Raw genomic sequence first — 17,452 nt, 5'->3', positions numbered from 1 at the left:
GGACCGTCATAAAGAGCTAGTTGTGGTGCGATGGGTCGTAATAGAATGAATTAGTGAGTAACACAGTGGTGTTAGTTGTGCAGTATGAAGTTGATGTGAGATATGTCTCGGGTTGATAATGGTTAACGTGTGATGGGTGATCGCTGTTGATGTTGATTCGTACTGCGAGATTAATGTTTTGTATACAATAGTTTGTAAGAGTAGAGGTATACATATAGAGTGACAATTGATGATGATAATGTTTGTGTGATAGTTGCAAGAGTTGATATATATATATATATATATATATATATATATATATATATATATATATATATATATATATATATATATATATATGTATGAATAGAGCGTTAGACGGTTATGATGATGACATGGGGGGTGGTATTTCCGGGGAGTAATGATTTGAGCAGGAAGATTGGTGAGGTCGTGTTGTTTCCGTGTCTTGTGCGGGAGATAGGTGAGTTGAACTTCGGGGACGAAGTTCTTTTAAGGGGGGAAGACTGTAATACCCGCCCTTTTAGAGACCCTTTGACCAGCGTTGACTGCCTTGGGAATGGGAATAGTCTTAGAAGTGAGTGCCAAAGCCATCTTGGGTTGCGTGTTAAGAGTGGTACTCGATAGAGTAGAGGCTACTCGATCGAGTAGCTAGGTTACTTGATCGAGTAGGGGGCCACTCGATCGAGTATGATGGGTACTCGATCGAGTATCGAGTTTTCAGCGAGGGTTTTATATCGCGTTTTGTTAAATCCGCAAATCACTTCCGCCACTTTCCTCCTATCCTTCAGTCGCCTCTTTCCCTTCCCTTCACCTCAAAACCTCCATGGAAGCCTTTTGAAGTTCCTTGTGCCTTAGGAGTGCGTCACTTGAGTCGGGTAGCGGTCTTTTGCCGAGTTTCTCCTCATAGGTATGTCATAATCATCATCCGTGTCCTTGTTCTTTATAGTTAGGGTTTGCTTGTTAGTAATAGATAATTGTATTGTGGTTATAGGCTTTGCTTGGTCGCTGGATATGTTGTTTGTCGGCATGAATTGGGTGCGGTTGCTTAAAGGTAGGTTCGCCTACTCAGTTTCTGTAGATGGTCTAGTGTGTCGGTCGTTGTGGTTGTATTGTGATTATTTAATATAGTAATTGTATTGTGACGGCTGTGATTGTGATTGTGATTGTGGTTGATTGTTTGCTGGTTCTCGAGATGCGTTCTCGGCTGAGTGGAGTCACTTGCGGGAGTGGCTTCACGCCCTAGTTTCGCCCTTCGTGGAACCCGCCACGAGAGGGGGTGTGCACATTAATGGACAGGGTTATCGCTCGATATGATGAGCGGGGCTTAGGTGGGAACGGCTGCGGTCCCCCACTGGCAGGGCTGGTCCAGTGGACAGTCAGTGACGGAGGTTGGTTGAATTATTGTGATTGTACATGAGATTGGTAGCGTATATTGTGTTGATAATTATAGTTGCGATTGTTGTATCTTATCTCAGTACTGACCTTGTGTGGTTGTTTGTTTGTTATGTGTCTGCCGTGATCCCTTATGGTGAGCAGTCGGTCTTAGCAGGTGTTGATGTTGTTGATAGCTGGAGTTTGGGCAGGGATGAGTCTTCACGGGATATGATGGTCATAGCGAGTAGTCTTTGAGTTGTATCTTTTATATCGTTTGTTGGTTTAAATCACTTGTAATATAACGTAATAGTTCTCTTATCGACGTTTGATAATTACTATCCTCGGGCAACCGAGATGGTAACGCCCTTATATGCTAAGGAAGGCCTAGTTAAGGCTCCTCTGAATATGGGGGTGTTACAACAGGGCCCGGTACGACCTTCCGAACGGCTGAAATTGAAGTGTATATAATACACGGTTTTTCCGGATTCCGGGGTCCCGGAACAAAATTCTCCGGAAATCACATAGAAAGTTCCTCGGGTCAGATAAAGCGGCCACGCAAATTTTGAGCATCAACGGAAGACATTTGGGGGTGCCGATGTGCCACAAACCAGCATTCACCGAAACTCGGATTATCTTGAAAAATGTGTTAAAACTCGTTATATGAGGCTGAAATCGAACAGGTTAATTCCTGAAATGAGCTCGGACGTGCGATTGAAAAACAGGGATGAAAGGAAACAGGGCCCGGTACGACCTTCCAAACGGCTGAAATTGAAGTGTATAATAATACACGGTTTTTCAGAATTCCGGGGTCCCAGAACAAAATTATCCGGAAATCACATAGAAAGTTCCTCGGGTCAGATAAAGCGGCCACGCAAAGTTTGAGCACTAATGGAAGACATTTGGGGGTGCTGGTGTGCCACAAACCAGCATTCGCCGAAACTCGGATTATCGTGAAAAATGTGTTAAAGCTCGTTATTTGAGGCTGAAATCGAACAGGTTAATTCCTGAAATGAGCTCGGACGCGTGATTGAAAAACAGGGACAAAAAGAAACAGGGTCCGGTACGACCTTCCGAACGTCTGGAATTGAAGTGTATAATACACGGTTTTTCGGGATTCCGGGGTCCCGGATCAAAATTCTCCGGAAATCACATAGAAAGTTCCTCGGGTCAGATAAAGCGGCCACGCAAAGTTTGAGCATCAACGGAAGACATTTGGGGGTGCCGGTGTGCCACAAACCAGCATTCACCGAAACTCGGATTATCTTGAAAAATGTGTTAAAACTCGTTATTTGAGGCTGAAATCGAACAGGTTAATTCCTGAAATGAGCTCGGACGCGCGATTGAAAAACATGGATAAAAGGAAACAGGGCCCGGTACGACCTTCCGAACGGCTGAAATTGAAGTGTTATATAATACACGGTTTTTCGAGATTCCGGGGTCCCGGAACAAAATTCTCTGGAAATCACATAGAAAGTTCCTCGGGTCAGATAAAGCGGCCACGCAAAGTTTGAGCACCAACGGAAGACATTTGGGGGTGTCTGTGTGCCACAAACCAGCATTCGCCGAAACTCGGATTATCGTGAAAAATGTGTTAAAGCTCGTTATTTGAGGCTGAAATCGAACAGGTTAATTTCTGAAATGAGCTCGGACGCGTGGTTGAAAAACAGGGAGAAAAAGATACAGGGTCCGGTACGACTTTCCGAACGGGTGAAATTGAAGTGTGTAATACACGGTTTTTCGGGATTTCGAGGTCCCGGAACAAAATTCTCCGGAAATCACATAGAAAGTTCCTCGGGTCAGATAAAGCGGCCACGCAAAGTTTGAGCACCAACGGAAGACATTTGGGGGTGCCGGTGTGCCACAAACCAGCATTCGCCGAAACTCGGATTATCGTGAAAAATGTGTTAAAGCTCGTTATTTGAGGCTGAAATCGAACAGGTTAATTCTGAAATGAGCTCGGACGCGTGATTGAAAAATAGGGAGAAAAAGAAACAGGGTCCTGATACGACCTTCCGAACGGTACGAAATTGAAATTGAAGTGTATATAATACACAGTTTTTCGGGATTCCGGGGTCTCGGAACAAAATTCTCCGGAAATCACATAGAAAATTCCTCGGGTCAGATAAAGCGGCCACGCAAAGTTTGAGCACCAACGGAAGACATTTGGGGGTGCCGGTGTGCCACAAACCAGCATTCGCCGAAACTCGGATTATCGTGAAAAATGTGTTAAAGCTCGTTATTTGAGGCTGAAATCGAACAGGTTAATTCCTGAAATGAGCTCGGACGCGTGATTGAGAAACAGGGAGAAAAAGAAAGAGGGTCCGGTACGACCTTCCGAACGGCTGAAATTGAAGTGTATGATTAACTAAGGACATAGTACTAACATATTTTTGATAAAATATTTTTTTTTTTGGTAAAAATTCTTGATAAAATATTTAATTTCTCTCCGGCTGAGTGTTTCATATGTATAGCAAGTAATTTTCACATTACGGGATAACGGCTTTTCTCCATAAACGAAAATTGCCAAGTGAAATTATTGTCATAATAGTAACACTATCTTAATGTCACAAGATAATGAGAACAGACTGTAAAAAAAAAAAAAAAAAAAAAAAAAATTGAGAACGACTGAATGGATATAAACAAGTTTACAGACCTACTACCAACAAGGCTATATTTTAACTCAATGGGAATTGAATGAACCCCTGACTTCATGATCATAAGGTGGACTCTTTACTACTTGGGTCAGCCCTTGTTGGTTGTGCTAAACCCGCCACAAGGCTACTCCTAAATGACCCGTAATGAAATTACGAATATTTATTCAAACGATTGTCACTCAATAACATAAGAAACTTGAGCAAAAACACACTCATGTGTGCAAAGGTATTGCGACAAGCCGACAATAAATCACTGGTTTGAATCTCCTTCCCACTTAAATTTGCACTAAATTGTAGTAGCCTTGCGCTCATTTGAACCAAAAAAAAAACGCGTACAGACGGAGTAACAAAGTCAGAACTAAGAAACCTTGCACTTTTTTCATTACAATCAGAGATCTCAATTTCAGGGAAACAACTACAATGTGGAAAGAACAAGCAATGTGTCATCAAAACAAAACCATTTATGTGGTTATAAGTTAAAAAAACTATATATAGATATCTAAAAGTCGAAAATTTTCAAATTAGGGAAGTCCTTAAATTAATCCACCCATACGATCTCCTCCTCGTGGTTGGCGGTGAGAAGCTAAGCCCGAACATCCCTTTGATCGCTCGCCCCTGGTCAGAGAACTTGACTAACTTGGCCACAATTCCGGCACTCTCTTCAATATGGTCCATGTTATCGGTCTCTGTCCACAATTTCGAGATGAGTTGAAGTCGCCTACGCTTTGAGTCCAATTTGATACCCCATTTCTGGTATAGTCTCTTCCTTTCTCCGTCTGAGAACCTTTTGCTGACCAGCTTGCTCAATGTCTCTCGCTCTCTTCGGATTGCTTTATTGCTGTTTCATCGAGATTTTTATATTACACATTTTAAAAGACGATACTTTTATCACACTTGCAGAACAATCACTAGCATCTGAAAAGAGGGAAGTAGAAGAAAAACGAGAGAAATGTAAGAAAAAGGAGAGAACCTGGAGGTCAATGTTTTAGCACGAACACTGTCTACTGAATCGCTACCATGAGAAAATGCATCTTTGAGGAAAGTTAGCCTCCTCAACTCTACCTCTAGGTAAATGGAATCAGAACGGTCGCCGTTAAAGAGAAGGAAGAAATAGGTCCTGTGAACCAAAGGAACATTGCAGGTTTGCCAGAGCTCGATTATATCTTTTTGAAGCTTGTCAAATTGCAAAATCCAATCTAAGGCACTGTCGGCCATAGGATCCAACCCCACGTCTCTCGAGGTCTTTCTCAAATCATCAGGCACCTGGCAATCATTCAAAAAAGGTCAGTATCGACTTATCAAGCTAACAATTCATCAAGAATTTCATTCATGCGAATAAAAGGGCCCTCGGGCCTATTATTACTAGTTATGTTACTTCGACTATTCATACGTCCAACAATAGACACTCCGACTTGGGTATTGACACTAGAGCACTTCACTTTAAACCAAAAAATATGGGACCTCTTCATAGGAAGTTGTGCCCATTATAACTAGTTATGTTACTTCGACTATTCATGCGTCCAGCACTCGACACTCCGACTTGGGTATTGACACTTGAATACTTTAATTTAAACCGATAAACATGAGACCTTTTCATAGAAAGGTGTGCCTGAGACTTGGACATACACCCATGTCAAAAATTTCAAACCGGGTGTGACGACGACAACTACAACCACAGCCACAACATTCATGCTGTTAATGGAATACGGTGTTATGAAACATTGAAATCAATTAACAGGTAAATGCTCATGCCCGATGTTCAGCATGACTTGTTTTAAGAATTATCTGCTCACCTGGCCATCTCCCAAATGTTTTTCATACTGAAGCTTAGCATTATTGAGACCAGCAACAAATGCCTGCACACTAGGGATCTCCACATCTGTGCTATTGTTGCCGCTCTGTGATGGTGAGTCATCAACAAGATCCGTCCCAATAGATGAATGAGAACCATCGCGTGATAACTTTGCAACATTAACACCATAATCCGAGGAAGTAGACTTTCTCAACCCTTTGGGTCTGCTTGTTTTGTATGTCTCTATTCCACTAGGCGGAGTTCTCGTAGAATGGCTGTTTCCAGAGGAGCCGTTCATATATTCTGATATATACCTTCGAGTGAAATTGGCGCTCCTGCTGGAACTTGATGTATCATCCCATGAGGATGGGTTGTCGGGGTTGCTGACAAGGGAATCAATGGACCTCTGCACATCAGAGATTCTTTGCCCAACAGCACCATATATGGAACCATTTTGACGAGTGTTTCTTCCTGAGCTACCACGATCAGGTAAATGCCCATTTCCAAACACAGTTGGCGATGAATGGAATTGGAATCTCTGGTCAGTCCCAAATCCTTCATTCTCAATACATCGAACTTCTTTACAATGATCATCGAGATGGCCCACATCAAACTCAAACTCAAACTCATCATCGTGCTCTACTGCCCGTAAAGAATGATCCTCATCAGAAATTTCCCCATTTCCATCTCGAACACCATTTGGAGAGTGACGACTGTTTACACTTGACCCAGATACCGAGCTTTCATCTTCCCATTTTCCCAGGGTTTTCCACTGGAGACGGTTTTTGCGTCTTTCCTGAAATACCCCAATAAGCCATTCAGAGAAAGCTACTGGTAATTAGTAATTGGTGGAGTGGAAAATATTCCTTTCTTGATACCTGTTTCTTAGGTGTTTGATCACTTCCAATTATTTGCAGCAAATCTTCAACCCGAGATTGAGCATGATCTCGTTGTTTAGCGAGTTCTCTGATCTCCTTCTCCATCTGTACATGAGGAATACATTTATAGCAGTTTCATAATGTACTTCGGTATGACAATGGCATAAAAAAGTTGAAAGTATATCAGATTGTCAAGAATATTGCTTAGATTACTACTAATCAACCTATTATCCAATACCGACAAAATTATATCAATCTCAAGCCAAATAGCAAACTGCACGGTAGGCTGGTACCACCATGAGTACAAGCGGCCTCCGACAAACTTTAATCAATACCTTCTCAATCTGCAGATCTTTCTTCTTAATTGTCACAGAACAGTTGCAAGATGACGATGTGGGAGCTGGACTTCTTAACTCGCTCTCCAGTCTGGCCAATTCTTTTTGCAAGTGTTTTACCAAGGCTTTGTCAGACATGACAACATTCACTCGTGCATTTGTAGTCACCTCTTTTGCACAGCTAGCAAATAACAGTGTGTTCCTTGACTGCTCCACATGACTACGTGCAGGGCTCAACGTACAGATGATGGTAGTTCTAGCATTACCTCCCAAGCACGGTTGCAGGATGCGAGTTAGCTTAGAATCCCTATAATTTATGTGTCCTTGTTTGCCTTTGCTGCAACAAGCCAAGTAAACATTTACATTAGCGCTAGCATTTCATCTACACATAACTGTAATCCAACATTTTTTTACTGTACACGCTAAAACATACTCCCCCTTTCTAAGAATAAGGTTCACACTTTCCTTTATGGGTCGTCATAGAATTTAGTAGTAAGGTTCACACTATCTTCTCTTTACTTTTAAAGTATATTTCTTCTCGTGGCCAGAGAAGTGTGAGCACATTATTCTGACACAGGGATTATAGTAAATTCACCCACAAACATACGACAGCGGAAAAGATTCAGTCACAGACAGCAAGATGAAGGAAGAACCTTAGTTTACGGATGACATTTCCAAGAGTCAGCAGACTTCGATTTATATGACAACCTTCCTTTAACCGTGTCCCAGCTGAGTTTGCTTGAGATGCACGCTCACTTCCGGCTAGATCAATAAAAAACTGTAGGCCAAAAATGAATGTGCCATCACTTCAGTCAGGAGATTATAAATAAGACTGCCAAAATCAAAGTGTTTACATACTGATAATTTGATATGGCCGTATAGAGAGCGGAAAAAAATAAAATTGAAATACATACCACGCTAGCTGAAAGAGTACTTGAGTTACCCTTGCCTATGAACTCACGGGCTGAACTTTCAATTGTCTGTGGATCGTCAAAAAATCATCAAGTTCAATGTTCAATGTTCAACGTTCAAACTTCCATGTTTAAGAAAAGGAGAGAAAAGGTTCCTATAAAATGTTAACAATAAGTTTGACTCGATATGCATACCAGTTTAAGGATCTGATGAGATCTTGAACTTTGTTCATTCAGGGACGTCTCCCCTATTTTCCTTTGAGCTGCAATGTTATGATAGTAAATGCACAATAGATCAGCATATGATTATATAAAAGGCTACAATATAAACAGCAGAATGTATTTTAAGTGAAAACCTTTTTTATCTTTTACCTTCGCAAATCGATATAAGCTTTCTTAAGTGGTTCCGGTCATTTAGTTTCTCCTCAGTCAATTTTTCCACAATAGTGCCTCTCTGGTGAAGTATAGCACATTAGGAACTATGTAAATCCCATGCTAACCTTCTAAATAGTTCACTTTTTCTTCATCTAATCAGGTTAAAGTTAGATTTACCTCAGGATCGTCCATTAGCCGGAGAGGGGTGCTGTCATTGCTGAGAAGGTCCCTCACGTTTTCGTTGTAGATCTCCATGGCAGAGAATTTTAGAGCAAACGCTCTCTCTTCATGCTACAAAAATCAACATGAGCTTACTTAGAAACTGCATTTTTCACTTAGCAACCCAACATACAAGGTATTAAAAATTCAAATTTCATTACCCTTTGTATATAGTCGTATACATCCCCAACAGTATACTCAGTTATTGCGTTCATGGTGTATGTTTTTCCACTGCTTGTTTGCCCGTAAGCAAAAATGCTAGCTGAGAACAAAATTTGTTGAGTGAGCAACCATACTCGGAGGTCTCAAGTTTGAGAAAAGATGTAAATACTATAAATTCTACTACCTACACCCCAAATTTATCGTCCCATTAATTTTACCAAATATCCGTAGAGATACAATGTAAAATTTGTTTATGTTTAATTCATCAAAATAAATATATTTGTTTTTATCATTTTTATATTGTGAGAAGATATCAGTCAAAGTCAACACTGCTTGAATAACAAAGTCAAATGGCGACAATATAATTAGGATGTAGCGATAAGAGGCAAAAAAGAATGGACATTGTACTTACAATTGATGCCACTTAGAGCAGAAAGAGCGATTTCTTTAGTACCCTCATCATACACTTGTTTGGAGGAACAGTCACCCGAAAAGACTCTGTCTAACACCACAAAGATCAGAAGGAAGCAAAAGATAAGTCTTTGCAATTCATCTGAATCTTCCGTATATAATTGTTCATGAACTAATGCAGTCATTCAAAACCATTTAGAAATAAGTAGTCCATAGTATCTGTAGCCTTCTGAAGCCGGAACAGACCTGATAAAGGGACGCTTGTCGCTTGGGATGATCGCCCCCATAGTTTTCGGGAAAAATTGGCGATTCCACTTTTAAACTATAAAAATAATACTCCCTCTGGCCCAAACATTTGTTTACCTTTGATTAAAATACTCATCACAAAGAATAAAAAAGGTAAACAAATGAATGGGACGGAAGGAGTAATTGGTATACATTTTTGTTCATCATAGTACGTTCCTTAGGCCCGTCATTTCTCCAATCATATATCATTCTCTTGCTCTATAGAAAATTATTTATAAAAAAAAAAATAAACATATCCAACATTCTTCAAGGGCAAGACGCTGTAAAACTCGACTTTCAGAAATACTCGGAGAACAAATCATGTAAATATAGAATTGAAATGACATAATGCTTGAATTTCACTTACCATACGAGTAGGCCGTGGGGAGTCCAGACCGTTCCTGAAGACTATTTCGGTACAAGATGGTGCTCTCATTAATACATTCCCAATCGGCGACTTCACTCTTAGAAATCTCCTTCTCATTCAAAGGCCTCAACCTCACCAAAACCAAGATCTTCTCCTCTCGTCCAGCCATCGAAGCTTGACTCTTCAATTCTCCCTCAGCAATTGCCCCCATTCAACAGTTAAACCTCTATATATTCCCCAATAACACACACATACACTGCAACATACCAATGCAACAACCTTACAAACCCAAAAAATGTGCTAAATTACAACAATTAATCACTGTGATTTCCCTAATACCCGAATCATATTTGTCACTTAATGATTCAGCAAATACATTCCATCTAACACTAAAAAAAGAACAATATCCCCCATTAAGGCAAACAACTCACAAAAGCAAATATCTAATATATTTCCCTGTAAACATCAAAAAATAGTCTAAATATAGCTCATTAGTCCCTTTTCCTTAATAAATGTCATTAACAAAACAAATCCCACCAATCACGCGATTACACGACACACAACTACACAAGGGTTTATTAGTTTATAATCATTTTTTTTTTAATTAGTGATCAAATATATTTTTTGTTGCTAGATTTTCGCTTTCGAGCTTCCGTGTAAGAATACAATTAAGTACCAATGATAAAGCCTTTCCCTTTTGTCTACCAGCCTATGCTTTCATGTCAAGTAAATTAGAGTAAAGCAACCCCCTTCTCCACAAAGCTGCATCAATCAATATCACCCTCCTTTTTCTTTTTCTTTTCTTTATTATTTTAAATATTCTACGAGATTTGGTAAGCGAACCCATGAGCTCTATGGTTTCGCTACCATCTTCCACATCTCGTGTTGGAGCGAGGGGCTAACCGGGATAATCGCCCCCAAACATCCTTAATAAGGGTCACTAACAAAATTGAATTCTTTTGCAAATGTCAACCAGCTTAGCTGGTAAAGTCGTGGTAATAATCACAAATCATGACCTGGAATCAAATTCCGTCAATATAATTTAAAATTTGACCTTATGACTCCCTTTACCTAAAAAAAAACACAAAGGGTCACTAACAAAATTGAATTCTTTAGCAAATGTCAATCAGCTTAGCTGGTAAACTCGTGATAATAATCACAAATCATGACCTGGAATCAAATTCCGTCAATATAAATTTGACCTTATCGCTCCCTTTACCTAAAAAAAAACACAAAAATTGAATTTTCGGCTAAAATTTTTTATTTGCAAATTGTTACTATTAGCTCCGAAATTCAAATCCTGACTCCGTCACTATCGGCAACAACAATATAAATTCAAGTTGTAGAATACGACTTGAAATTCAAAATGACTTTACCAGCTAAGCTAACTAACGCGCGGAAAATGCAACACTCCTGAATATACGAATTACATTACATGTACTACAGTATTAAATTTCAAAAGGCCAATAAAACAGGAACAAAATCATCAAATAATCAACAAAAAAACAAAATTCAGAGCAAACAGTAAATTAAATAGTAACATAACAACAAAAAAATGCAGTTAATTTTCAAGAAATGGAAAGTGTAATTATTTACCTCGTCAAATAACTCCAAAAATAGCATAAACTTCTTCCAAAAATTGCAACAAAAATCAGATCGTACAAAATATAATAATTAGCTTTCCTTAATTAAATCCCACATTTTTTTCGAATAATTTGAAAATTAAATCAACATTTTTCAGATTTTTGGATTTTTTAAGATTTTCTCTCTCATCACTCGCCAAACTCCAAACCCCCGTATGTTTGAAAATTCCGAGTTTTTTTTGTATTGGTTTTGTGTGTTTTATGAAATTGAATTTGTACCTTTTGTTGGTCCAAAAGTAGATTATAATATTAGACAAAAATTGGTAAAAACGGTCTCTCACTTCGTTATTAAAATTGGGATTTTTTTGTCAAAAACTACCTTATATGTAGGGTCATTTGTAAAAATATTACCTTATATTTTTTGTTTTTTTTCAACTACCTTTATTTTCTTTATTTTTGGTCAATAACTACCTACGGTAAGAGTCTAGACATATTTGGTCTATTTTACGGCTTTAACCTATCTCACATGACTCTTTTATGTTGTAATCTTACTTAGGCCCGATTTTGGGAAGTCATGATGTACTTACACTTAACTTTAATAGATGTTTGTGGTTATTATTGAAATGTGAAATCCATAAATTTTGCTTATCTGAAGTTAAATTGTGGTTTGGACGCAGTTGATCATTGTTGTTTGATGTTAACAAAGTTATGTAAGATAGGTTAATGTCACTAAAACAACCAAATCGCACCATACTTTCTGCATAGGTAGTTTTTGACCAAAAAATGAGAAAACAAAGGTAGTCTAAAACAAAAATAATAATATAAGGTATTATTTTTACAAATACCCCTAAATATAAGGTAGTTTTCGACAAAAAAACCCTTAGAATTGGGTAGAACTGATAAATAAATTAAGAGTTCGAGTCAATTTAGGTCACTTTGGTCTGGGTTTGGGAATTATCACATTATTTAGGATTAACGACCAATTTGTAATAATAAATATTTGGATCAGGAATATATTGCTTCATTTAATTCGGGTTCTCAGTTTAGGTGTTGGGATCGAGTACAAGTCAGGTTATTCATGTTGAGTCAGTTTTGTGAGATCTATTATTGAGAAATTATTCTTTCTATACGCTTTTATGAGCTTTCCATCGTACTAAGTTTAGAAATGTAATTGAATTGCCAATAAATTTATTTAAAAAACCGTCTCTTAGAGCATCTCCAATGGTTAAGCGAAAGACTTTGCTTTGCAATAAAAGTTTTATTTTTACTTGCTTAACCATCGAGATCTTTTATACGTATCTTAAACTTAAATTGAAATTTAGTAGCTCCAAATGGAATAGTAGCTCAAATGGGCCCACAAGAAAAAATCTACCAATTAAAATAACATTTAAATATTTTTAATTTTTATTTTTTAGGTAAAATAAGTAAATGTATTCATTAAAAGAGTGTTGTGGAAGGTAGTTGACATATGGTGCATTTAAGCCACAACGCTAAGCTAGTAGCTTACCATTGTAGTAGTTTGTAGCTTAAAAATATTATAAAGAAAATCTTATGTGCGAAAGGTAAAGGTAAGAAAGAACTAAATTTTACTGGTGTGGATCTTTCTTAATAAGCAAGCTAGTCAGTCAACTACTCATAATAATATTAGTATATATTAATATAATTTCGGTTATTTTAACACGTACTAGGGGTATTTTGGGAAAGATGCACCGAAAACCAACCACCATGAAGTGCATGTCCCACTGATTCATGAGTGTTTAGAGTTCGCTTTCTTGTTGTTGATGGGCCACGTTCAATTTCAAATTCCTGTTTTGCCACTTGTCTTTTTTTGGGTGCTACCCTCTATTTCACGTCAATATGTCAATTAACTTAAAACAAACGAAGAATCAGAATGGTATAAATACGGCCACAGTTTCAAATAATTAATACTCCCTCCATTCAACTCCACAAGGCCATTATGCTTTATCACGTTTGCCAACGCGGTTTTTATTCGGCAAATATCTTTAGTTACGTATTTGCAAAAATTATAAAAGTTAGATATTTTTAATGTACTCTTAAAGACGAATCAAATAAGATCTCACATGAATATATTTTCACTTATGTATCGAGAGAAAATTGAAGTTGAATGTCGGCTTGTGAATAGTGTGCAAAAGAGATAATGACCTTGTGGAGTTGAATGGAGGGAGTACAAATTTTACCCCACAATGTTTTTTCGAAGATCGGACCGAAAAATACGGATTCGGTTTGGTCCAAGACCGAATTTTAGGTATGTTCTTCGGTTCAGTTAGATTTTTTTTTTTCGAAAATGCACGCATGTCCTTGAGGTTTGACATTCTGCTCAAAATATCTAATTTTTTTATCTGGAAAACTTTAAGATATCATAACTCGTGTTTGCAAGCTCAGAAACCGACGGTTTTTTTTTTTTTCAAATTGATCATATTTCCGAGAATTACAATTTGAAAAAGAAAATTGTCGAGTTTGAAATTCGTGACCAAGAGATATGACTACTCAAAGTTAGTTCAGTCCAAAAAAAATTTTGACATACAAAAACTCCTAGCCACGGGATCCAAATACGAAATTTTCTTTTTGAAATCATAATTCTCGGAAAGACAATGATCGATTTGAAAAAAAAAAAAAAAAGTACCACTTTCTGAACTCTTAAACACGAGTTATGACTTCTTAAAGTTTTCTGGATCAAAAAATAGGATATTTCGGACAAAATATCACATCTCCAGAACACCGCGTGCATTTTCATATTATTTTCGGTTACAATCTGGTCCAACTCGGTCCGATTTTAGACTGATGTTCACCCTAACTACTAACTAGAGATATCTCTAGTTTAATTTGGTGGTTGTAGTTGTTTTATTGCTGAAGAGTGGGTTGCATCCACTCTAACCTACTAAAGAAAATGAAGCGAAAAGTGCATGAGCTTATGTTGGAACGACATGCAGATTATCTGATTCGATTGGTGTGAGGAGTATATATTTTAATTTTATTTTAGAAATATTTTAATCAAATGTAAATAAAGATGGAGTAGTTTAATAACCTCGTTATATGTTTTTTTGTTCCTTATTTATTAAAAACGTAATGGTTATAGATCTTGTATCATAAAATCGTTTAAAATGAATCTAGTTCAACTGGAAAACACATTATTTAATGATAATATTAGCTTAAATTTTTTACATTATGAAAAAATATTTTGATTTATGCAAAAAAAAAAATGATATTAAGCTAATTAATACGAGTATACTAATATACTATATACAATAAACACATTGCTACAACAATATATGTTTGTATGATACGGAATATATAACAATGCTTTAGCTAGGCATATTAATGATTTCGGTTTTGAACAAACATGCAAAAATTAAACTTTTAACAAAGTGAAAATTGAAAAGCAGACAATTTACCAGTGAATAATTATTGTTAGATAAAATTTATTAGGGTAACAGAATAAAGAGTGTAACTTTGTGGAGATAAAGAACGCTTCTTTTAAGTAAATGTTTACAGATATAGTATGGACGTAATAATTATGAAGAGCGTTATTGCAATTTACAAATGTTTCACTTGCTTAAAGCGTATAAATAAACACCAATAACTTAACCTGACACTATGATAAATTAATTATTTGGTAACACAAGTACACAACTTAATTAATTTTAGCTGCAGTTTAACCACTTTAATGCTTAATGCATTTAGTTTGTTCGAGTTGATGTACGTAACACTTTGATAATTTGATTTACGGATAAAGTCGTACGATATCTACAGAATATGTTAAATTTAACCGGATAAAAATATATATAAATCATAGAAGTATAAAATAAATTCTCAATGAAATAAAAATTTCTAAACTTAATTTGCTCCGCTTCTGCGCATTCTTTGCAATATAATTGTTTCATGATACAGTCTTTCAAAAGAGGGTCTTCGAATCTTGCAAAGTTTTGATGAGAATCAATTTTATTTAACCTGATAGAATATACCGGATAACCTAACAACATTAGTAGTACTATATAACAAATCATTATGGTACAGATCTTCTACATTTTTGACAATGATAACATGAAAATTAACATTGTTTATTGAAAGGAACAAACCCATTATCCATTAATTGATAGAGGCCAATATTCTGTTAAAGAGAGGACATAATAATAAAACAGGTTATATGCATACGACATTTTCAGTTGACCTAGTAAATTGGAGAAAGAATTTAAAAAAATGAAAAGAAACGCTACTAATGAGATTTGAACCCATGTTCCTCGCAAATTAATCCTCCTCTATACAAGCAAGTACGGATTATTACTAAAACTTGAACTTCCATTTAAGAAATATTAAATACTTTTCCATTCCCATTATTTTTAAACAATTGTTGAATATATATATCAGTTACTCCATTCAATTCACACCAAACTATCCATTTGACTTTTACGGTCTACGAGACAACATTCTGACCACATTTTTCTTCATTTATATATTATTATACTATTATTTTTCCGTGTCGAAATTATATTTTCTCAAAACCTCTTTTTATAACAAAAGTAGATATGTCAAATTTATATATAAATTTTTGAAATTTGATTAAATATAATTAAGGTTAATATTTCGCAAGTTTAACTTTAAAAAAGGTGAATGGATAGTCTGATGCGGATTTGTAGATAGTATATTTTACCTTCAAAAACCACTTTGGGTTTAACTGCATAGGCTTATATAGGTCCATGGACTAAATCAGGTGTCAAGTCCATTCGTTTTTAAGCAATTAAATCAGGCAGGTGTAAAAATGTGAAATGTAGCTTGAATTTTGAACTAAATTTTAATTTGGATTTGGATGAGAACCTTTAAGTCAAAAGTTTACTTTAGTAATTCCACTACAAAAGTCATTAGTTAAATTTTTTACAACCAATGAACAAATTAACAACACGGTGGATGATAAGAGATTTTAAATATATTAGGAGTAAAAAAAACATCTTAAATGTTTTTGAGGCTTCGTGCCAAGGAGTTTAAATGAGCCCTAAAATCTAAATTGTTGCGAATTACGTAGTATTTTCTATTTCTCTCATACTTGATGGGCTTCGTTCCATCCTTAGGGAAGACTTGTTGGGAGCAGTGAGGATCCTCTGTCCCACTTTTGTATCCTATTCCGTGACTCACTCCATATATATTTTGACACATCAACATATTACCACATTTATTGTGTATTTTTTATTTACAATCAGTGATGTGTCAAGATGTGTATCAGTGTATGGAGTGGGACACGGAATGGGACACAAAAATGGGACAGGTGATCCTCACTGTGTTGGGAGTTGCTTTCCCTCGTTTAGTCGCTATTTAATTTTGTGTTTTTACTCTGGGCTTAGCCCCTCTTGCGCAAAAAAAAAAAAAGTATTTCTCTCATAAATTAGTTATCATATGTCGCTATTTTCCTCACACATAATAATACGAAAATGAGGTAAATGAGTAATGAGGGTAGTGGATTATTCTCAACACTGAACAATCAAAATTTTACCCGTTTACAGAACACTTACCCCTTATAAGATGTGATCATGGTAAACTCTTAATCTCTTACTTTGTTTAGTAAATAGGATTTTACTAATCGTAATACCTTAATTAGTTTTACAACACGATGATGCGATTATGGCAAACTCTTCCCAAGTTTAATATATAGGATTTCACTAATCGTAATAACTCGTTCTTAAGTTTTACACTGCGATCTAATAACTACGTCACCATACCATTGACAAGTCACAAGTGCATTTGGAATATTTACAAGTCTCTAATACAAAATTTCCAAGATTAAAAGTGGAATAATGCTTGATAGGCCCCTAAAATGCATAATCACAATATACCATCATTGTTTTTTGAGTGATAGAGTTAGTTTCTACTAAATCTTTCAAAATTGACCCGATCTATATCTGAATTTGACCTAAGTTTTGACTTCACCAGAATCTCAATCTGACTATTTATTATCGCGAACTAACTTTTATCCTCAAATAACTTGAGAACAACCCACCTGAAATAACCCAACCCAAATTCTTGCAAACCCAAATTGACCCGACCCGATTGATCCTGGGTCTTATTTCTATAAGGTAGAGAAATAGTAAGTTTTCCT

The 17,452-nt window shown here is 36.6% G+C and overlaps 1 protein-coding gene across 1 annotated transcript; it reads right to left on the bottom strand.

Moving 5' to 3' along the window:
- Positions 1-4,387: 4,387 nt before the first annotated feature.
- LOC141648481 (kinesin-like protein KIN-7E) lies at positions 4,388-11,734 on the bottom strand. The gene is made up of 14 exons (XM_074457178.1): positions 11,360-11,734; positions 9,764-10,019; positions 9,113-9,202; positions 8,700-8,800; positions 8,497-8,610; positions 8,317-8,398; positions 8,140-8,207; positions 7,948-8,013; positions 7,687-7,811; positions 7,034-7,370; positions 6,699-6,803; positions 5,822-6,616; positions 4,999-5,291; positions 4,388-4,866 (listed from the first exon to the last, which is right to left on the bottom strand). The coding sequence occupies exons 2-14, from the start codon at positions 9,972-9,974 to the stop codon at positions 4,545-4,547; spliced, it is 2,709 nt and encodes a 902-aa protein (XP_074313279.1). The 5' UTR covers positions 9,975-10,019; positions 11,360-11,734; the 3' UTR covers positions 4,388-4,544.
- Between the last annotated feature and the right edge of the window lie 5,718 nt (positions 11,735-17,452).

The sequence above is a fragment of the Silene latifolia genome, chromosome 3, assembly GCF_048544455.1.
Source record: "Silene latifolia isolate original U9 population chromosome 3, ASM4854445v1, whole genome shotgun sequence".
In the NCBI taxonomy this organism is placed as follows: domain Eukaryota; kingdom Viridiplantae; phylum Streptophyta; class Magnoliopsida; order Caryophyllales; family Caryophyllaceae; genus Silene; species Silene latifolia.
The sequence above is the reverse complement of the archived record's forward strand: the minus strand, read 5'-3'. Positions and strand labels throughout refer to the sequence as shown.